We start from the raw sequence: 24,038 nt of genomic DNA, 5'->3' as shown, positions 1-24,038 counted from the left end.
TTTACGATTTTTATGATGACCAAGTATCATCTACACTTTACTTTCTATGCTAACACTGAAAAAAAGTGTCTGCTTACTAAATTTATTTCTGAAGCTGCTAATGTACTGAAAGTATCTGTTTATGTATCACTGTTGCAGGGTCACCATGTTATGCCTCAGGGAACTGTCTGCTGCCACAGGGATCGGTGCACAAACACAGGTTGATGAGAACTCCCACTATTAGTCTGAGGGAAAGCACTGTAAAAATTGGGGGGCGGGGGGGGGAGATCTTATCTATTACAAATATAAGAAGGGTTGTAAAACCATTAAATTTTAGCAACCATTGAGAATTTGCCTTAAAAATAATAAGGCAAACCCAACATAAAACACAGTCACTCAATAACTTACCTCAAGCTTCAATGAAAGCTTTCAGCCCTTCTTTTGGAATCATTCTTTTGTGACAGGCTGCAGTGTCTGATCTGAAGGAGACGCTCCTGTAACTCCTATAGAAGGATCAAGGCTTACAACTGAAAACAGCACCTTTATGTTCTCAGTTTCCCTTATTTTTATTTAAGTGCTTCAATTTTAAGGTCTTTTGGGCCTGCATATTATCTTAAAAAAATTCTAACATAAGCCTTTAATTCATTCTTAACCAAGCTGACACTGAAACAGTGCGGTCTTAAGAACTAAGCCCTTTAAAAATCCAAATGAAACCAAAATGAAAAAGGGAAATCACAGGTATAAATAGAGTAACGATGAAATTTTACTTTTAAAAATAGTGACTAGTTCTTGTGTTCTCGGGATGTTTTGACAAAAAGCACGACTATACAATTAATTATCTGTATGACTAAGAAGTAGATTTTGGACTACAAAATGCCATCACTACAGCTTTCCATGCAGGGAGTTTGATAGGAGCTACAGCAAAGACTCCCTTCAGAGGAGCCAAGATTCTTGAGTCCTGAGAGCTGTGATGAGAGCTGTGATTTTCAGGTGAGCTTATTCACTGCCAGCATTCCTCCTTGTTTGATGTGACTCCATAATGCTTTAAGTCATAGCCTGTATTTACATTCAAGCCTTGAGTGAAAATTGTATCACTTGTTTATAAAGAAAAATGTTTTTTTCATCCTCTCTCCTCTCCACTGGTTTGGAGAGATTAAAAATCTCCTCTACAAGGGTCAAGGTTATATTCACAGTTAAAATGTAGGAGCAAAAAACTGAGATAATAATTAACCAGTAACCATTTTAACATGTTTCCCAATAAGCTGCTTCAAACTCACCTACTTCCAGCTACATCTAAACTAGACCAAATTGTTTTATTACTGCAAGAAAAATGTGTGCTGCTCTCATTTAACTCTAGAAGAACAAAGAGATGCTGACTGTTGATAGAATTAAACATTATCTTTTAAAATACTGCAGGGAAAAAAGCAGTATTAGTCTTGCCCAAGTGCACTATGTAGTAATTTACTTAAATTGTATGGATATAAACATAACATGATGGAATAACACTTAAAATACCTGAAACTGTAAAATGTTTAGATAAACAACACATGGAAACCAGAGCCACTTGGGAAGTAATTCAACCAATCATCCTGAAGTTAGAACAGCTTTTGGAAAATGAAAAGAAGCAGAATCCAGGCTCAAGTCCAAAGAGCTAAACAGAAAACCTGTCTTTTCAAACAGCTTGTTCTGTGGCATATTTATGATTACAATTGTTTGAATTAATTTTTAGTCAATGGTTGTCTTAAATCCATCTGAAAATAAAAGGCAGTGTTGACTACCACTGGAAAATTGCAAATAAAATGTTTAATTTCAGAAACTGAGTTCACCATTTATAAATACACTAAAACATAGTAAATGCAAAATTAGATTAGGCATAGGTAGAGTATTTTAACAAAGCTACAACTTTTCTAAAAGGTCATAGGCAAATGATGACTTGTTTCCCAAAAATGTATTCAATGAAAACTGAGATTAAAAGATAAGTCCTTCTAGAGAAAAACTAAGGAGAATGTTCCTTTCAAATTAAAATGCTGGCTATTTTTTCCATCCTGTTTGAAGCTTTAAAGGCTTTGTATCCCATTTGCCTGATGGACACCAACAGTCAGGAATCAACCCTACTACATAAAGTTCTAAGCAGTGCACCATATCCATAAGGTTATTACTGAAAACCAGAAGATGAGTTATTTCTGTACTAGGAGCTTTAAGAAAGGCTGTTCTACACAACTGAAATTACATTAGGAGGAAGGGCTCAATTTTTACAATAGGGACCTTATAGTTTTGATGCACTGAAAATTAGAAAAGGCTTCAGAATGACATTAGAGTCTTCTTGGTAAGTTTCTTGCCTTTTTTTAACACAGCATTAAATAATAAGCATTAATTCACAAACTTTGAGAGAACTTCCAAAGACCTTTTATAAATACCCAGAATATTTCTGTAATTCACTTAAAATGTAAAGCCTGAACAGGAGAACCCAGAATGGGAAGTTTTACTACAGATTGCTGTATAAGTGACGTTCCATCTCATGTTAAATTTAAGATTTATTTTCAGATATTAAGTCAACAGTCTCCTGTAAACACATCTTCCTCAATAAGTCTTCTTAATCCTTTAAGTACTTTAGGGCTTGCAGTTAAAAACATCATATGGTAGAAAGACAGCTTGAACCCCATCTTTCACGTACAGCTTTCTTTTGACAACTACAAAACCTGTTTTCTTGCAATTAAAGCAATGTTCAACTAAAATACAGTACCTGGTTTATGGTTTTTACATAATAATTGAATAAAAAACTACAGAATAGAACTGTTTACATCTTTTTTTTTCTTTTTTTTGCCATTCTATTAAAACAAATGACTGAGCTTTTTAAAGTTCATTTACAATTATGGATTAAAACCTACATAATTTTGTATAATTTGACGAGACAGGCTATCTCTAGTGTGAACTTTTAAAAAACATATATACAATATCTGGCCTGAAGTACTATGAATAAGGCACATGTAGACATATTGAAAGCTGAAAAAAATGAATCTAAAATTTGGAATTATAGTCACTGATTAGATGTCATACATGGCCCCTACTGGAGCAATTTAAAAATCCAAGTTACAGATAGTTAATATCCAGTGAGCAACAATAAATTTAGTCTAGCAGTTTGTTCATTAGTTTCAATACTGGAAGTATATTAAAGGAAGATTCACTTTCAAAAAGATAAGCTTTTCAAAGTGTTCAATCATTAACCTTGACTGACTAAAGTTGTTGCTTTCATTGGATGTATTGAACAATCTCTCTGAAGGAACAATGCTTGGTGGACAACCCAAGAACCTGACAGCCAATTTTGACAGTACTGGCCAAGATGACTTTTTAAAGTTCCAGTAAGTTAGAGGATCACAGTTATGCTCAAGCACTTCTTCCTCCAAGTAAGAAAGCACCATTTCCTCTGGTAACTTTGCTCTCTCTTTCAGGTCTTTTGTTTTCTTCATGTCACCCATGAGTGACCAGAGATTATCTTCCCCGTAAGAATTTGTAGATGGTGAACCTATATCACATCCATTGGAAACAAGTTTATCATCATCTGAGGTAGAACTCATTATTTCCAGCTCCCTGATTAAGTCTTGTTTATATTGTTCAGCCTCCTCTTCTGTAAATAACGACGTTTTATACCGGGGATCCAGAAGTGTAGCAAAAATGTACCTTGGATCATGAAGCGTGGAGGACAATCTGCTCACCATAGCTTCTTTCAAAGATTTCAGCATAGTATCTATGCCCATAGTTTCCTCAAAAAGCATTTCTATTTTCCTGTTAAGTATATGAATCATTGGAATCACTTGGCTTAGAGTAGACATGTGTGTACTCATCTCCCTACTTGCAGCTTCGAAAGGTTTGAGAGCGTGACACACTGACTGCATGACTTCCCACTGGTCACAGCTTATCAGCTCCCGGAAGCTGCACTCTATTGACATTTCATCAATTGCTCTTTTCTGTTCAATAAGGCGTTCAAGCATATGAAATGATGTATTCCACTTGGATGGAACATCTTGTATTAGCTGATGCTGAGGCAACTCATACTCTTTTTGCAGCTCAGCTAACTTCTCTTTTGCTTTTGCTGACCGATGGACGCGTTCACAGATCTTCCTTGCAATACTAAGCAAATTCTGAACCATTCTCTGGCTTTTAATAGCCTCATTTACAATTACATTAACAGTGTGACTAAAACATTGTACACTTGAATGATCACCTTCATTTAAAGTTTTCTCTATACTCTGATTATCAGTAACAGTAATCCCAATCTGAAGTCCAATGGAAGTAATCCACGTTTCCCACCAGTATTCTAGCTGCTTTTGAATACTGATTCCATTGTAGTCGCAGTCGATCTGTGATACATTTAATAGTGCTGAACAATGGTAATCCTCACACTGTGGTCGAAATGAAGACTCAAATGTTACCCAGTGAGCGGTCAGGGTTAGATATTCTCGTGTTTGGTTGCTCATCCATATCCCAGATGTAAAATGGATCACTCCACTTTCAGCTTCTTTAAGATGTGAGATAATAATTTGTTTTACGTTATCATACATATCTGGAATTGCTGTCCTAGAAAAGTAAGATGGAGAAGGTAAAGAATACTGAGGTTGCAAATATTCAAGCAGCCTGTTAAAGCCAATGTTGTCTACAAAAGAATATGGCTGAAGGTCAAGTGCAATCATTTCGGCTACAAGACTTGTGATTTTTTTGGCAACTGGATGAGAGTCACAAAACTTGTCATTGGTTTCATCAAAATTTGAAGATCCTAGTAATTCTGTGCGGAGTGGCATGTGATTATCCGTAGATGAGGATAACACTGTCTCTGGGACATCAGTTTTCAATACATTGTTATGAAACCGCTGCAAATGTCTTAGAAGGCAACTTGTGCCTAGGTTTGTTGGCTTTTTCCCCCTACTTATTATACGTCCACAGTGTGTACATATTACTTTTGTTGAATCTGCAGAACAAATTGAAAAGTGATTCCACAGTTTTGAGGTCTTCTTACTATTAACAGGAAATATAATTTGATTATCATGTGTAACCATTGTAGGCAAGTCAGTCAACTTTGAGGATGAACATTCTGCAGAAGCCAAAGTGGCATAAGGTGAATTTGCCAAACTCACATCGAGAAAGCTCTTTTGGTTTCCAATTACATCGGGATGGCGTCTATATAGGTGTCTCATTAAGCAGCTTGTGCCCACATCTCCTTTCTTACCACGACTTATCATACAACTGCAGTATCTACATACTGCTTTTAAACTGTCTGCAGGTGAGAGTGAAAAGTGGTGCCAGACTTCTGACTTAAGCCTTTTCATAATCCTTTTATTTTGCTGAAACACAGCAGTAGGTTCAAATATTAGTGGACCTAATCCCTCACACTGTTTTTCAGGAGATGAAACAAAGGAGACTTCACCTATATCATCAGAAGATGACAGCATTGAGTCTTCCACTAGAGTATCTCCAGAAGTGAGATTAGTATGGATCTCCTCGGAGATTCTGTCTGGAGAAGAGGAAACAGAAGTTGGTTCTTTCATTAGTTTTCCAGGAGAGGATGACATAGAATTCAGATCACTGTCTGATGGTAGTAAAGAAGGCAAGAGAGTAGGAGGTGCAGTGTAGAGAGGTGGTATGCTGGTACCACCCCCATTCTCTTGCAGGACAATGGAACGATGGGCTCTCCACATGTGTCTTATTAAACAACTCGTTCCTAGGTCTTTTCCATTTTTTCCTCTACTGAATTCATTCATGCAGTGGATGCAAACAGCTTTAGAATTATCTAGAGGTGACAAATAGAAGTGTTTCCAGACAGCAGATCTCCTTCTAGAACCTGATGCACTCTTTGGAATTACAACTGCTTTTTCTGCTACATTCTCAACAGTGTCATCATATTGGCTGTTGGCTTGCTGTGGAGATGAACCAACCATGACTTCTTCTTTGCTGCACTTTTCAGGAACTGAGAGGTCTGATATTTCTTCAGAAGAAACAATAGAAACAGATTCCTCAATTATTCGATCTGGAGATGGTATTTTAGAAGCCATTTTCTTGACCAGTTTTATGGGGGATAACATAGAACTCAGATCTCCAACATCTGCAGACTGAGGCGGCAGCAATAATGTAGATGAAGAAAAGGAAGATATACCTGGCATAGTTCCATTTTCTTGAATTAGTACAGTGGGATGTGCTCTCCTCACGTGTCTCATGAGACAACTTGTACTCAGGTCCTTTTCATTTTTACCCCTGCTAAATTCTTTCATACAGTACATACATATTGCTTTAGTGCTATCTCTAGGAGATATAAAAAAATGGTTCCAAGCAGGTGACTTTTTTCTGGAGCTTATATTTCTGCTAGAAAGGAGGCTTTGTGTCACAGCTTCCATTGCTACATCATACAGCGTATTACTATACTGAGAAAAAAGAGATCCATAATCATCTTCATTTTCTGTAGACAAATATTTGCCAGAGTTGTTTGTAATGAAGTTCTTTTCTTTGTCTTCCTGTTCATCACTGCTGTCCGCATGTTTGAAATCATCTTGTTCTGTCTTTATATCCGTTCTTTCTAGAGTACAGTTAATGCTGTCGTCTTCTTGCTCTACTTTCAAGTTATTGATTTTACCCAATACAAAAGTATCATCCATTCCGGGGCAATCTGCTTTACTCATGTCCATGGATGATAAATTCTTGCCAAGACTTCATTTATGAATAAATATAGATAATTTAAAAGATTATTTAAAATTTGATTAAAATTATGTATCTTGTATATTGAATGTAAAACAAAATGTGTGCATGTGTTAAAATAACCTCTGGTTTAAGAATTCCGTGTTGTGCATAAGCAAATATAATTAGTCATGAAAATACATTTAAAAATTATAGACTTAATTAATGGAATCCCATTTTTTTCCTAGGATCAGGACATTTCAGGTCATAGATGAATGTTCTCAAAGACAGCTACTGCTAAATGCTTCATGTTGTACATATAATCCTAAAAAATGGATGTTCTGTTTTCTTGTTGAAGAAAGCCATTCTGTTCATCTTGATTGGGCAATTGAGATTCTTTTACACCACCTACAAAAAAAAATCAGAAGACAAAGTTGACTAACACACGTTAAAGAACTACAGTAAAAGTGAAATGAAAGCAGGCACTAGGTATTCTGTGTGTTTCGGTTTTTTTCTCTTTTGAGATAAAAACAATTCAATGTACTATTGAAAAAAAAAGGAAAAAGCCCAACATTTACTTGATACATTTATTGTAGGAAAATATGTGTCTACATATGCAGCTTTGGTTCAACTTTGACAAAAAGAGTCCAAGCATCACTTTCATACTTGCTCGCACACACCTATGCCTATCCTACATCATCATTCAACCACTGCATGCACACATATACCAAAGGACACACACACATCTAAACCCAAAAACTGCATAGGTGTCTATATCTACTGATATATATGAACACAAGCAGGCATTTAATTACGTTAACACAGAAATATGTCCTTAAAATCAAATGTTGTATCACAGTCCTGTACATGTGAGCCCACCATTACTGACAGCAGTCTTTAAGAAGAAAACAAGTAACTTCTGTAAGGGTGTTCAGCATTGTCACACTAATCACTCTGCTTCTGATCATAGTCACACATTTGTGTTCATGCCATAACACTGCCAGACAATAACATGCTATAGAAACAAGCTACTTTTAGAGTTTCCTGATTAAAAACAGAAAAGTTTAATTTAGGACAATGGAGCTGTAATGCCATACAGACAGAGAGGTCTTCCAAAAGTGTAGCAACATCACTCAGAAGCAAAGACAAGCAGAGCTGCACATGCTGGTGCCTAGTGCAGCACTGCCAGCTCAAGTCCCTCACATGCCCAAAGGTTACATTCAAAAGCCCATTTACAACAAGACAGCTAATTTCAGTTGTGAGTAAAGATTATTCACCACCAATTCTAGTACAAAGAGTAGGTTTTTGACATTGCATATAAAGTTCTATACAAAAGAGCAACAGCAGCCTCAAAAACTGGAACAGAGTAGTCCCTCACAAATATGAAGAAGCTGTCTGCATTTATCAGTCACTTTTTTTCCCCACCGAACTATATTAGAACTTTAAATTTTGCCAAACCCTTTCTCATTTATTCTTCTTTGTCATTAATGCAGTTATTGATGCCTTCATTAAAGATAACAAACATTTTTGGCCATCATATTGGTGATGCTACAATATGCATTGCAATTATTTGCAAACTGAATTTTATGGAACAAACTCTCCACAGCTGAAGCCAAAACACAAATTTAAATTATTTTAAACATTTTCCACAACTTTTATGTGTTGCTAAAACACAGGCAGAATTGGGGTGATTCTTGGGGTGTCTTGTGCAGGGCCAGGAGTTGGACTTGATAATCCTCATGGGTCCCTTCCAAATCAGCATATTCTATGATGGTAGAATCAGCAATGGTAAAATTAGCCACAATCACAAAACACATTAAAAAGGCTGTTTTTCACACTGACATTTCCCCCCTGTATCAAGATCAATGTCATATTAGCTTTGTAACCTATTTTAACTAATTTTTCTCTGAGGTTTGTTTGCAAGAGAAACTAGAAACATTCACTTTCTGTGGATTTCTCATGAATGGAAAGCCTATCATTGTGATAACTTCCTTTCTTTTCTGGTGCAAGGGAAGGGGCAGGGAAAAGGAGGCGCAATGGTCTTACTGCAGCTACTTTAAGAAAAGGGAGATGGAGCAGTCAGAACTCACTAACAGGTAGGGAGCAATTCTGCTTTTCTTTCTGTGCGAGTTTTAGTACTTGTGCCTTTCTTTCTTATTCTCAGGGGAAAAAAAATCTCTTTTCAGATACCAAAAGGTATGAGGGTTGAGCATGAAGAATAATGAAGGGAAAAACTTGAAGAAAACCCTTAGATTTCTACAAGAAATTTACATTACACAGGACTTTCCCTTGGCTTATGAAATCACATCAGAGAACAATTCTGGCAGCCAGATTAAATTTACATGACTCAACATAAAATTGAATGAAACAGAAATTGGTGATCACATACATACTGATGATATGGGACGTATGTGGATCTGGGACAAGAGAGAGAGTGTAACACAGTCAACTTTTTAAAATAGCAATCAATTCAAGAGGATTTTTTGTTTCATCTTTACTTTGATCTAATCTGTGAATTTGGAGCTTGAACTGCAAACAGGAAAAGCAAGAAAATATAATAAGATGTTGTGACTTAAGATCACAGAATAGAAAGGCTCACAAGCAAGTGGCTTGATGCAGGGCTTACAGAACATAAATTATGCATGGAGTGCCAAATTACAATAAGGACATTACAGATTCCTAGCTAGATTCACACAAAATAAATATATATATCCACTGGCATTGGGTTCTAATAAAGCTGTGTGCAATTTCTTTGACTCAAAACAGGTAATCACATCTTTATCCTGTGATTCTGTAATTTCTTAACTATGCAAAACCAATTCTATGCTTTAAACAGAAAAATCTGCACAACCGATTCAAGTGTCCCTGTCCTGATAAGCAGTTACTGCTTAACACGGTGAAGCTTAAAGCAGCTGTGATGGGAAGATTTGAAAAACTGATAAATAACACCAGTTGCAAACTTTATAACCACGCTAACTAGATTGACATTCATTAACAACACATTGCCCGTGGTTAAGTTCTTAATCATTATCAGCCATTATCACTACATATTCAAACACTTAGGCCCTAATCACCTTATCCTAAATTAGCTTTGAGTACACAATACCACTGAGCTGATGCCATGTAGTTAAATACTGATGGCTGTGGTCCTTGACAGTCTTAGTTACTGAAGCTGAGGTAAAGAGGTGAGGGAGCTGTTCGGACTGTGAAGCAGGAACCACGGTGGTAGACTTCTTTCTTCTGTATGTCTCCTTGCTGTCACTGTGTCTTTTTAAGAGTCATACTCTCCTCCACCAAAAAATGTGGGAAGCAATCTCATCTGCTCCTGACCCTGTTATCTTCACTTCTTTAGGACAAAAAATTGTTCTTGGTCGGCCAGAAATCTTTCCTGATTATTCTGTATCCTTGGTTTCTGACTGCAGTTTTTACTGCTAGAATTATTCATTCATGTGGTTTTTGTCCTCCTTTTGTGCAATTAAACCAGGGTCTCCCTTTGCAGCTACATTTTATTTCTATATTTATGCTTAGCTGTGAAAATGCCTGCAGGCTGTTAACAGAGTTATGCTATTAGCAGTGTTAAAAAGCACTTACAGATGGTGGTCAGTTACACTATTTTAGTGTACTTATGACTGAATGTAAGACAAGAAAAAATATTTATATCTTGTCCACTTTATGGCTGTTATAGGTCTCTGACTACATAGTATTTATTTTTCTCGACCTTGTTGCTGCCTTCTAGAAATGAGCAGAAATAGCTGAGATTAGAGGAGACAATCACTGCCTGGGAAATCCCCAAAGCTGAATGCCTCTTAGAAGATTTTGAATGTATTTTTTTTTCCATTTTCTTTCAAACATCTAAGAATTATTTTTGTTGCTTTGAGAACTGGCCAAATGGCAGAGCTCAGAGGGCTGCAATCAGCAGGGCAGTCTGGTTAGAGGAAGCCTAACTAGAACAAACCTGAAACACAGGAGGGACCATCTGAAAACAATGAAAAACTTCTCTTTTGACAGTGACAGAGCATTGGAAGCAGCTGCCAAAAGAGGTTGTGGAGGCTCCTTTGGAGATACTCAAAGCCAGACTGGACAAAGATCTTGTCCAACCTGCTCCAGCTGAACCTGCTTTAGCAGGGAAGTTGGAGTAGATGATCTCGAGGTCCCTTCCAACCCCCATCATTTTCTGATTTTGTTATGATGTTACATCATGTAAAATTAAGTCAAGCTCCTTCCCTTCAAATACCCTTGCATGTTCAACTGAAAGTTTCTTTAGAATAGAGTCCCCAGAATACTAAGGGTCAAAAACATAAGGAAGGATGTTTTTCATCTCCTCCTCCCATGCCAACTCTATGCAAGAGTCAGTCTGTTTTAATAAGAAACAAAAAAGGATGTTTTAAAATTTCACAGTCACCTAGAATGAAGTATGAATTTGATTATGACCACGTTTACATAGCTTATTTACCCTTGGACCCAAGCTACTCAAAATTAAGGACTACTGCTAAACAAACAGGATATTCAAGAAGGAAAATGTTTTCAAAGGTACAAAAAGCTATAGGCAGTTAGCTCAAAGTGATTTATGCTTTTCAAATCTCCACAATGAGCAAACAATCTTCAAAGAAAATAAACACAACTAAAGAACAACTGGCTACTCAAATGCGCTATGCTGGACTATTAGCTCCTATAGTTTGCTGTGGTAAGGAGCCTACAGAACATTTTATAGGATTTCCCATTCAAAATGGGATTACTGAAAGCATGCAGTGGTTGACAAGAAATGTCTGTAGAACGTGACTGATCATGAGTGCCACAGCAAACTGCCATGACCAGTAGAAATCACTGCCGAAGGAAAGAAGCAAAAAGTGAAACACTAGTGTCTTTTTGAATTGCAGAGACATACATTAACACATGGAGATGTATGAAAAGTATGCAGGAACACCAAACCATAAGCTGATTGTTTTTTGTAAAGCAGAGAGTGGCCTGTAAGCTTTAAACCATTTTAGATTGAATAGACAGGCAATAATCATGAACTTGATTGTATCACAGAATCTTGGTCTAGAAAAAATTGTTTAAAACAAAAAAAAATTACATTATTATTGAAGACCATGTAATGTAAATAAAAAGACACACCTGCAAAATGCAAGAACAGTTTTATCAAAAAACGTGTAAAATGTGAAGTGACAGATTTTGAGCATAAGATGTACATAAAAACTCATTAACAGTAATTTGCACAAACGGATGTTAGTTTTGTAATAGCATTAATCTTATTTATTTTTGGAAATATACAAGCATCATTAGAAATACCCCAGAGCAAGCAATACAAGCAATAAGAAATACATACTTTAAGAAATCATTTGCTTCAACTTCAATGGCAGGTACTTTGCTAATAAGGGAATATTTGCTAAAGCAAAACAATCAAACAAAACAGAAACACACACACAAAAAAACCCCTCAAGAATCCAGAGAATACACATCCAAAATCATAAACAAATCAGCAAAATGTATTTGTATAAATTTATACACCAGATGAACCTTACTGCTTTTCAAAGTTATAAATCCCTTGAAAAAGGAAAACTAAAACCAGTGCATTTTATCTATAGAAATTTCCTATGATAAAATATCAGTACTAGCTCACCTGTATGAAACTACAGAGATTTGCAAGATACTGATCACTAAAAATGCAGAATTAGAAATGCAAAATTGGCATGTCAGTCACACTGAAACAAGGTGGGTCCTAGTCTCAAGTCTCACAGAAGCTCACAGGAATTGGCACAGATGTACAAACATGAACTAGAGGTATGCAACAGTTTAATCTTGAATAAAGTACAGAAAGCCAGGCTTAATAGAAAACACAAATCATTCTGGACTTCATGGGAAGCATGATTTGTAGAGAACTGCTGGAAGAGAAAAGCATTACTTTTAAGTCACCTGAAAGGCAGGCCTTATGAAAACCAGTAACTGTTGTGGTTTTACAAAGGTTTTCTCTCTATTTTGTAAAAAACGTCACACATCCACAACCCCAAATGCTCCATCTGGACTCAAAGGAATGAAGTGTAGAAACAGCATCACCATAATTGAACACTGCTCCTTGTTGATATGAATAGTCTTCTGTGAGCTCCCCTGTGCACTCATGCTACTTGTCAGGACACGACACAGAGACCTGTGATTTGCTGAGGTATAAAGATCACTCATGTCCCTTCATGTTACTGGAAAACTCAGGGCTTGGTGTAAGCTGGGGCCTAAATCAGTCATTGCAGGCAGAGAAAAAAACAAGGTGTATAACAGTGTAACAAGGTGTATAACAAGGTGTATAACACTCACCATTACACTATGAGTACTCAATTCTAATTACAAATGGAGGAATTTAGCTGAAGCGGAGACTAAAAAGATAAAAATGGACACTAAATCTACATATTCCCCTCTTTCTTGCCTCTTGTCCTGCAAAACATCAAATAATTTTATGGTGAACACAAATGATTTTAAGCAGTAAAACAGATCTTCTAGGCCCAAGTTATACTTTTCTGGTTTAGTGGACTCTTCTCTATGTTTTCTATTTTCCCCACTACCTCTAAATTAATAATACTTCAAGAAGGTAACAGCTCAGAAGTGAAAATTTTAGTAATTTGACTATTGTTAAATGGACAGCGTTGAGTTAAAATGAAATCAGCACAGAGAAAACACCTAACACTGGATGAACTTAAACTCCTCATATTTAGCTTCTTACTCTTGAAAGATGTTTTTATTTGTACAGCTCTTTTCTTCTCTTGTTGCTGTAAACATGGGAAGTCAACAGGATGCTGTTTACTAATAATTTTCAAATAGTCCCTGAAACCTCAGAAAATATTTAAAACTAAAAGTTCCAGCTTTGTACCAGTATCTCCATCTCACACCCTAAATCATCTGCAACACAGTGTGCATGCCAGCTCTGCCTGCACAAAACTACACTGGCTCATACTCCAATGTGCAAAAGGTTGAAAATAATTCATGACAATGGTAAAACTGAAGACAAACAATATGATTTCCAAATCAGCATAATTAAAAAAAAATACTTTGGAACAGAGACAAAGTGAAAATGAAGATATATTTTTTAAAGCAATATTTATTTAAAAAAAGAAGATCCAGCTCTTTATTCAGTTCTTACACTCACATATCCTCAATCATAAAACTTCTTAAAAGAATTGAGATAATGCTTTTAAAATATAGTACATTACTATTATACAATATTATACATTTCATATTAATTAAAGTGTGATAGAAATAAGGATGTTGAAGTTAGCATGTATATTATTTACATTGGGCTGACAGTTCTGGTATCCCTGTTTACTGCTGTAGCACGATGCTCTGCCTGGAATGCTGTGAACCAGCTTGAACAATGCCGTTTGCAAACCTACAAGTGGTAAATGAAGAAAGGAGCACCATGCTGCTTTTGGTGTTGAATAACGCTGAGACCAGCCTGACTCATCAGTCCCAAAGCTAAACATCCTGATAGTGAGATGAAGGTGTGGTAGATCTGTTCCTGGATAAACGAACAAACAAGTGATACTACTGATAACTTGTCCAAAGCTGCTGAGCTGACACAGATGGAGACATCTGACCTGACATCTTACCATCATCAGTCACTTTATATTATAAAAGCCCAGTCCTAATTTTTAATGCAGGGTTTTCTGACCTAAGCCTTCTTGGAGTGTATGTATGGAGAATCCTCCCTTAAATGGCTAACATCCGTCTAGGTTACTCCTCTTACTCCCTGAGGCTGAGCTAAAGAGAATTCCCCAAGGTTATTGTTATGTGTGAGTAATATCAATCTACTTAATTGTTTTGCCAGCTTTGATACAACTGCTTCAATACAACTGCTCCATAGTGCACTATATTATAATAGTCGTTACAGTTCCTGCACTGTGTAGTAAATAATTCTGTAAATTGTTTATATCTAAAAATCATTATCATAATACATTGTATATATTTATATAAATATATATGACTTGCCATCCTTAATCCTGCAGGACAAAGTCATATAATGGGTCAATTACACCTCTGTGATCCTTTAACAGGATCCTAAAACCCGTTGAAAAGTCTGGGGCTGGACCGGATCCAGCCACACCCCAGCTCCTCTCTGAGCTTTGGAAAGCATGAAGTCCTTTCTGCACCCTGTGAGTCCACAGGAGGACTTCTTTAACAAACTTTGAAGCTCCCATTCAGCTCACCGGGTTTTGTAAAGAAGCTCAGTACTCAAATGTTTTATCAGACTCAGTGACGCAGGCTCACTGCACAGCATGCGTAAGAATAAAGCAGGTGTCTGATACAGGCTACTGAGCCAAAGCTCAACCTTATTTCTGCAGAAATCAATCTTCATCACTTATCTGCCAATGTTTTAAGCATCATCCTCCACCACCTGGACTTAAGGAACACTCTTAAACATGTTAAAGCCCATAGCACAGAAATCCCCATTCCACATGGTTTTGAGCAGCATTTATCTTAAAAGTAAAATAAAAATGTAAAACTACAACAACAAAACAATAACCCTGGTCAAAACAATATTACTCCGAACTTTAAGCAAGAAAACAAAGAAGCACACTGCATTACCACCACACATAACATTATGTATCACTGGAATTAGTAGCACTATTCACACCTACAACCACCTGATAAGCCTTTAATTGTTGCTATTTTTTTTCCTTAGTGCACTAAAAATACCATCAGATCTCAAATGTGGCTATATCTCTTCTCATGTCCTTTACTAACTTCCCATTGCAGCACACTGTAATGAAGGACAAAAAAAAACCCCAGGTTCTACACATGCTAATAATTTGTCCCAGCTTCTACTAAGAAATTACTCATAAAAATCAGATCTATCACACCACGTAAATCATGTCAACATTTGTCTAGGATCCAAACTGTCTCAAGTGTTGAAGTGTTACCTCTCATTATCAGGCATGCAATACTTGCAGGATATGTTTCTGAGCTATTCTTCACACCTACCAAATATCAGATCTTTTATTTGTTAAAATGCCAATGTTTTAAGCAATAGTTTCATGAAAACTTTAAGCAGTATTTTCCCAAGCCTTACACATCAGTTCAATGTTGTTACAGCAAATTATACATTTATTTTGATATTTTTATCCTTTATAATTTTGACAAATATGCTGATATGATGGGGAAAATCTTAATGTTACAAGAAATAAGCTGGTTTTCTTAAGGAAAAGAATAGGTTTTTTTTACACAGCTGAAGCATGCATTGCTTGGTTTAGAGCATTTTTAGAGCAGGACATCAAAGCTGCTTTTAGTATCACATGCTGTACAATTTGGGGCTGACAGGAGACAAATGAAGGTTGCAGTAACACAGCACAAGGGTAAAATAGAGAAGATAAAAATAAGAACAGAGTAGGAAAGATGCATCAGTATTACCGCAGAACAGGAAAAGCACACAACCAAAACAGCAGTAACAACAGGTAGGTCAGAAAAGTATGAAAGGCAAAAGACTAAAGATTTACTCCATATTGCTAGAGAACAGCAGCCTGCTTTCAGAAAAGCATCAGAAAATTCAAAGCAAAGCTCCTCTAGCAATTCTTCTCTCCAAGTGATCAATTCTCTGAATAGCCCATTAGAATCTTCTCTTTCTCCTCCCATGCAGAACACAGCTGACCAAGTAAAAGGGATAGGATTAGGATAAGTGATTTTTCTACTGACTACTCTACCTTCCTAGCTTGCAACACAATAAAAACCATACACTTTTGTGGGTTTTATTTTTCTTAAATATCTATCTTTAAATATAGTAAGAGTAAAACTTCAAGCACTTTAAGGATTATTACAGTAAGAAATGAGGCACTTGTGAAGAAGAAAGCTGAATAGGCTGGCTGATGAAAAACATAAAAAAAACCAGAAGAGACACACCATGTTTTGTGCAGTCAGTCTTCTTGGAACTCTTGCTGAAAACATCCATGTAAGTAGAAAGTAGAAAAAGACCTCACAGAATGTAAACTGAGTCCTTTGCAGAATATCTTACATTAACCTCTTACAACTATAATTTTTCTGATATACAAAATTGAACTATCTGGAACTGTTAAACTGCTAAGACCTCCATATAGCAGGATTTATTTTCATGCTAACCAGATGAAGTCTGAAGATGTGTGTTTTAAAAATCTTTCATAGCTACCAATCAACCAAATTCTGGGCTCACATTGATGTCAGTTAGTTACATGTCCTCATATAGTTTCAACAGTGGTATTGAGAGGTTTTCCATGATCAACGTAAATAATATTTGTATATGTGTAACATGACATAATACTATGCTTCTATTAAAACTTTTGTATCCTGGAAAGCTTGTGAACTCAAAGGAAGGTTAGAAAGAAAATGCAATTTATAGTACCCAAAACCACAAAAACATATTTTCAAGAGTATGAACAGTAGTTTAAATACTTCAGAGGGATTTTTTTAAACCTAACCTTAATCTTTCTTTTGTCACAAAACTTTATTTCAAGTCAGAAGACACCCAGTATGGAAAAGAAAAATTTCTTTGGAGAATCTTTGCAACTGAGGGTACCTTCTTTCTTCCTCATGTAATAAACTTAAGAAGCATGTCTAGATTTTTTTTGAAGCAAGGAAAAGATCATCTCTTTACTAAATCTACTAAATAATACAGAAAACAACATTCACAATACTATCCAAAGTAATTAGAGTTCAGAAACACTCAGTTTCACCACCCTGCCAATGACTACAGAACTGTAAAAAAACCCAAGAGGTAACTTTAAAACCAAGCTTCCATATCACATGCAGGCATAAGGCACATGCCCACAATAGGGGTGAACATCTTATGCCTCTTCCAAGTATTTTTTGTCATTCTGTATTTTCTAAGTAAACTGTACATTCATCAGTAGAATCTGACAGTTTCTGAAATCACAGTTTAAAAAACCAATTATCAGACTTCTTCTCCCTCTCAAAACAAACCTTCCTATTCATGGAACAGGGGAGAGGGAGGGAGAATGAATGTGCATACCTCTGTATTCACTTGTCAACCAGCCTGTTCCTAGCCTCCATCCTCTTAACCTCTTTTAGAGATATATTCTCTTTGTCTTCTTCAAGGTAAGGTAAAATTTTGCAAAGACTTAACTGACTCAGGCAACCAAACACTGTTTCCACCAGCACCACACTGAGCACTAGCAGCAAGTACACTCTCCCACCCCAAGGAGACAAATAGCTTCTTCCCCCAAACGAAATTATTTATAGAAGAACCATCCTACTGCCATAGACAAATCTTAATTTGACCAAATAAGGTTTTACTCAAGGAGCAAAAAATACAAGAAATTTTAAATTAAGAATAAAACTTTTTGTAGTACTTATTCTAACCAGTGCAGTTCATGAGCTTTAATTAATGTAATGCAACTTGATTTTTAAATAAGTTTTACATAGTACAACTACATGGGTATCCTATTCAGAGCAGGATCCACAACACTATTAGTACAAGAAAAGGTAAAGAAATGGATAACCCTTTCCATTCACTTTATTTCTATTATTATTAATAATTATTTTAAAAAACCTAATATTTTCTGAGGAACAGAAAAACAAAATAAAAACATGTAGAGAAAAGGATGAGGAATCTTCCTGTTCTTTATGAGCATCATGGTATTTCCTGTCATAAATGGATTATGGTCTCCCCACAGTTCAGTAAGCCACTGAAGGCAACTTAAAATCACTGAAAAAGGAAATGAACAAAACCTCAATTTCTCCCGTTTCCCACTACCAAGGCAAGGTTGCTGCTGACAGCACAATCTGCACACTGTTTGACTCCCTGAAAGCTGACCCACTCTTCCCACTGTTTCAGCAGCTATTAATGCAAGTCACAGCAAGTGACAACCTCCCATGAAATGAGTTTTACATTCTTGTCTTTCAGTTGTTTTTTTTCCTCCCATCTGTACATATGCTCCCAAATCATGCTTATCATGCTTCCACCTTTGATGAAGAATAAGGGGAACCACAGAGTAAAAAAACCACAAAAATTATATGAATGCCATGAGCTATGCCACATTTTAGCACTGGGATTTGCAGTCTCAAATCTCATATTAAGAAAAGCTGTCGTGAGCTAGGAGCCAGTAGCTGGGTGTGAGGCAAACAGGCAGCAGTGTTCACACTGCTTTGTTCTCTCCTACCTTCTCAGGGCACATCTAGCACAACTAGGTCCCTTTAATCAGGAACTAGATTTTCTTCAATGATCTAAACTGCACATAAAAATTAGCATATGCACTGAAATACAAATTCTTACAGTGGATGCTAGAAGACTTAGAAAGGTAACATTGCTGACCTACCAAAATTTAAAATTTTAACAGAAAAGGTAACATCTGGACAGCAGAGTCTTTGTTCTCAGGAGACTGCAGCTCTAGATAAGTTTCTGTTTTTAGGGTACCCACTGTCAACAGAGTGCTGCTTTAATCACAGATTAAGAAAGGATCTATCAGAACACTGAGCTTGCAGTCAACAATTATTTCATATGGGACTATAAATCAAGAAATAGTTCTTGAATGTACAAAGACCAGACACTCATTTTCATTAGACAGGTAGTACTAAAGTGGATTATTTTCATTGAAGGCATTTAACTTTGAGAGTCACAATGGAAAGCCACTTTAAGTATAATATACTACAGTGCCTGACATCATATAATGAAACCATGCAAAGCATTCAATGACCTTGAGATGAGTATATTAGAATACAGCATTAACTACATGGAGAGTGAACTTTTGGATATTCTAGAAAAAAAAAACATTGTCAGATTCCTTTACAGTGGTCTAAAACTGACCTGGGAGGCTGGTACAAACAACAACTACTCTCTCCTGCTCTTCAGCTCTCCTCTGTGTTTGGAAAGCACTAGCAGCTCATTTTTGCTTGGACTGATGAAGAACAATCCACAGGCAGATTCAGTATGTAACAAAATCTCCCACTTCTTCTGTATGTGTCACCTAAGAAAAGTTTCCTTCACGGAATGAATCTGAATCATACTTTTAATTTTCTCTTCCTACAGAGACCACAGTCTTACAGGGAAAGGCTGTGGAAGTTAGGGTTGTTCAGAAGAGAAAGCTCCAGCGAGACTTTAGACTAGCTTTTCAGGAAGAGGAGTTTGCAAAAAGGATGGGGACAAACTTTTTAGTAGGGTCTGTCATGATAGGAAAAGGGGCGTAGTTTTAAATGAAAAGAGGGTAGAGTCAAACTAGATATAAGGAACAGTTTGTTTACAATGAGGGTGGTTAAATGCTGGAACAGGTTTCCCAGAGATGCAGTAGATGCCCCATCTCTGGCAACACTCAAGGCCAGGTTCATGGGGCTCTGAGTGATATGGTCTAGTTGAAGATGTCCCTCCCCATGGCAAGGGGTTTGACTAGGTGGTCTTTAGAGGTCCCCTATTCTGATTCTATGACCCCAACAAGACGTCCAAGCTCAACATTTTCTCCATCTTAAACATTCTCTCCATCTCTTGCTTGCATGCATCTTAACCAATAATACAGATGGCTTAAAAATTTAACTATTTTATTCAGGGCACAGAGAGGATGGGATAAGAAATGAATAGAAAGCTCTGAAACACTATACAAGAACAACATTTATTGTTACTCCACACATAAATGCTTATCTTCATATGGACAATTTTTTATCTATGGCATCTTACTCAGGAATCTCAGGCGTTCCAAAAAATCTTTATTCAAAAGCTCAAATGGAATATATAATGCTTTAATATTTTCAGACGAAATTCCTAGAAGAAAATATTAAAACTAACTCACTCAGTGAAGACATAAAATTTGATTAAGACACCTGTAATTTGAGTACAGTATGAATGCAGCATCTAAGTTATCTCCCCTTTTTAAACAGTGTAATTCAGGGTAAGGATGTATACATGCCAGCTGATACCACAGAGTAAGAGATGCCCCATAAATCATAAAATAGTTACTATTTCTGTACCACTCTAAAGATATCTAGGCTTCCAAACTTAATTTTTAAGGCTCAGGCACTCATACAAACCTCCTGCTAAATTATTAAGCTCCATACAAGTCACTGCACAGGCATACAATTATTCATTCCCTTTTTCCATTGTCTTCCTTTAAATTAATAAAAATAATGATACAAGACCCAAAACAAACAAGCTGTTCACTAGTTTATTGAGAAAAACAAACTTACACATCTGTTCCACTGCAGGCAGGCGGCTTCATTTGAGGTTAAATACTTGCTACTCAAACTTAATGAGATGATTGTATCTAAGGAAAAGAAGAAAGTAATTACTTTTATTATTTTTTAAACACATTAACTGTCACAGTGGCAACTCATGGGATGTTTCAAATTTCTCTTTAGGTGACAGCTCCAGAAGCTGCACTTACTATGACTCTCACCTTTTTTCAAATCTCTAGCCCTCACAGCTATCAAGAAAAATCAGACATTATCACTTCTAGAGCTCCAAAGCAAAATAAAAATTAAAAACATAATAAAAAACCCTCAGAGGATTGCTAAGACAAAATTTAAAAGTAAAATTTTTGTATTCATTTTAGCACTGCTCCATTTTTTTATGCTTATGCTGAATGAAACAGAGTCTACATTACATGCAAGATTTCAAAGGAGCTTGCTGACACCTTTCCATGCACTACAGGATTCACCTTGCTGCACCTTCTCTTCTTAAGCTAAACACATTGCTTATACACTGCACCAACCACGTGTTTTAATCAACATGCAATAGCACAGAATCAACACAAGATTATCATTCCCCATGTATGAGAAGGGAGTGATTGCAAGTGGAGCATATTAGATCACGTATTTTGACTTAGCAACTAAACAGACCAAAGCAGTCTATTGCAGGACACCTTTTTTGAGTTTCGCAACTTCAGTCCCACTGTTCTCACCAATATACAGACATGAGTGCCATAGTGCAGAGGACCCAGTACACTGAAAAAACCCAACCCAACAAACCAAGAAAACATTTTGCCACCTTAGAAAATCCATAATCTACAATGCATTCTCTCTTATATTACAGTGATTACTCTTCTTAACCAGACTGAGATGTTTAACACTACATAAATATATACACACACGCATGCATATATATACCCACACTTAGGGGTTTTTTTTCTTCAGGAAGGAGATCACCTCTCAGAGGGCAAACAGTCCTGATGACTGGCTTAGTGTGCCTCACGAAATGAACTAGGTGTCACTTCTCTTACTGACATTTTTTACTTAAAAACACTTCTATAGAGCCTCTTAAGCAATTGAACACCTCCACAGCTGTGCTGCTGGCTAATTTGACTGTTGAGATACTGTAGCTATCCCTATTACAGCAGCATTTAAATAATGTATGCAGAGAGGAAGGTGTCAGCCAAGGAGACACAGACCCACCAGAGGCACGGTGCTCAGTGGAGCAGTTAGGGAACTCTCCTCAGATGTGGATTAAGCTCCTCAGGCAAAGCAGGGAAATGAACCTGGCTCTCCCACATTCCTTGCAAGTGCCAGAGCCATCAGACTACAGGCAAAATAAAGTACAAATATGCATCTTTATGCTTCCTGATGTCTTTAAAAAATACCAGAACCCCTCAACTCTTGCATTTTCCCCCTCTCTGATTTGTTAAAGATGACTATAGTTTCAAGCCCAGCCAAACATTTTGTTCAATTCAAATTAATGTTTGGGGTTTTTTTTTGATTGCTTATTTTTGTGAGAAGAATAACAAAGAAAAAGTAATTTTTTCTGGATCACAGATTACTTTATTTAGAGGCAGACACTGATTCAGCATATAGAATTATAGCAACAGGTTAGCAGAATAACTACTGAAAAGCCATTTAAACTATCTGGAGTAAAAGAGGCACAAATTCTTTGATCATTGTCACATGAGATAAATACATTATTAAATATCTTGTCCCACGTATTTTGCAAATAATTGCAACAAAGTATTGCTAAAATGTTTAACTGTTAAAAATCCTATTTTCAGCCTTGATTTTCAAGCTAATGAGTACACCCCAGAACTGGCTTTTATATTAAATATACAGAGATTCTGAACAGTCACTGCAAAAATTACTTTAACACATCACAGGAAAAACGTATCTGTAGGACACCAGTGAATGCAAACTAGGAGACAGTGTAAAAAGAAAAAAAAAAGAAAAATCCAACAACCTTTCACACAGCTGTAACAAAAAACGAGTAACTTTCTAAACCTTCAGAGAGGGATTGTCCAACCCTACATGTCTTTAAACAACGAGGGGGGAAGGGAAAGAGCTGAGAGATGGAAAGGACGCAACTGTGCAGTAATTGCTAAAGAGAGCACACAGGTTGTGAGTTTACATAAAGATTATAGTAATACAATAATATTTCTTATGTCAACATCCACTGAAACCAGTCTAAGACTATAGAAAATACTCATACCTCACCTTCCAATATGTTGTTCAATATAAAAAAAAACCTCACTGTGTATCCTGAATCATCATACTGGAATGAAAAGAAGGGCCTTAAAAACCAAGCTATTTCCCTGTTGTTGCTTTAACAGCCAATCATATTGAGTTCTATCTCATCACAAAACAAAACCCAAACACCCAAACCACAACTCCAAACCTAAACAAATACTACCATGATTAAACTATACATCACACTAATTTGGGACAGAATTCCTTTGCTTCAGCAAACAAACAAACAAAGAAACAAAAAAACCCTGAAACCAAACCAACCAACCAAACAAACACACAAAAAGTACAAAAAAATTATGATAAAAGCTTTAGTTTTTCTTACTTCTTGACCTGAGAGCTTTAAACTCTAGATTTCATTTGAAAGCTACTGTTAGGCCACATATAAAGCTACCATTAGGCCACATATAAATTTTTCACTAATTGGCTGAAATGAAACAATTCCATAGTTGCAAATTGACCAGTACTGAGGATGCCAATAACAAATACAAAATGTAATAGTCAAGGATGTGCAGAAAACAAGGCACATCTGTCATATAAGAACTCTTTGTGAAGTCTGTTTTGAAAATATACACTACAACAGGTAGCACTATGTAAATTACATTAACTTATGTTGATACTACTAAAATACAAAGATTGTCCCTGCTTCAGAAAAAATGTCAGTCACAATGAGTTAAACACTCTGCTCTATACAGCGCAAAATTCCCCACTAAACTATCTATAATATTCTTTTCTATATAAAACTAAGCCAATACACGTGTATCATCATGTTATTTACATACGGCTGATTATTTTAAGTGTTCATTACAGGGGCAACCACATAGCAAAACATGCTCCCTTTGAAGATTAAACTCTTTTAAAATTAAAAGCAAGCTGCAAAAAAAACAGGATTTACAAACCCCCCTGTAAATATCCTTCACCGTGAATGCCAATAAAATGCAGCAAGCTGTGGGGAAATACAATATGTACATTCTTTAACTCAAACTTCCTCAGAGGAAAAAAAA

General features: G+C 36.4%; 1 protein-coding gene across 1 annotated transcript; it reads right to left on the bottom strand.

Moving 5' to 3' along the window:
- Nucleotides 1-1,760: 1,760 nt before the first annotated feature.
- ZBED4 (zinc finger BED-type containing 4) lies at nucleotides 1,761-20,855 on the bottom strand. The gene is made up of 2 exons (XM_005428520.2): nucleotides 20,779-20,855; nucleotides 1,761-7,047 (listed from the first exon to the last, which is right to left on the bottom strand). Exon 2 carries the CDS (start codon nucleotides 6,648-6,650, stop codon nucleotides 3,132-3,134), a length of 3,519 nt encoding a protein of 1,172 aa, XP_005428577.1. The 5' UTR covers nucleotides 6,651-7,047; nucleotides 20,779-20,855; the 3' UTR covers nucleotides 1,761-3,131.
- Nucleotides 20,856-24,038: the final 3,183 nt, after the last annotated feature.

This window comes from Geospiza fortis, unplaced genomic scaffold (genome assembly GCF_000277835.1).
Source record: "Geospiza fortis unplaced genomic scaffold, GeoFor_1.0 scaffold301, whole genome shotgun sequence".
Taxonomy (NCBI): domain Eukaryota; kingdom Metazoa; phylum Chordata; class Aves; order Passeriformes; family Thraupidae; genus Geospiza; species Geospiza fortis.
This window is presented reverse-complemented; position numbering and strand designations above follow the sequence as displayed.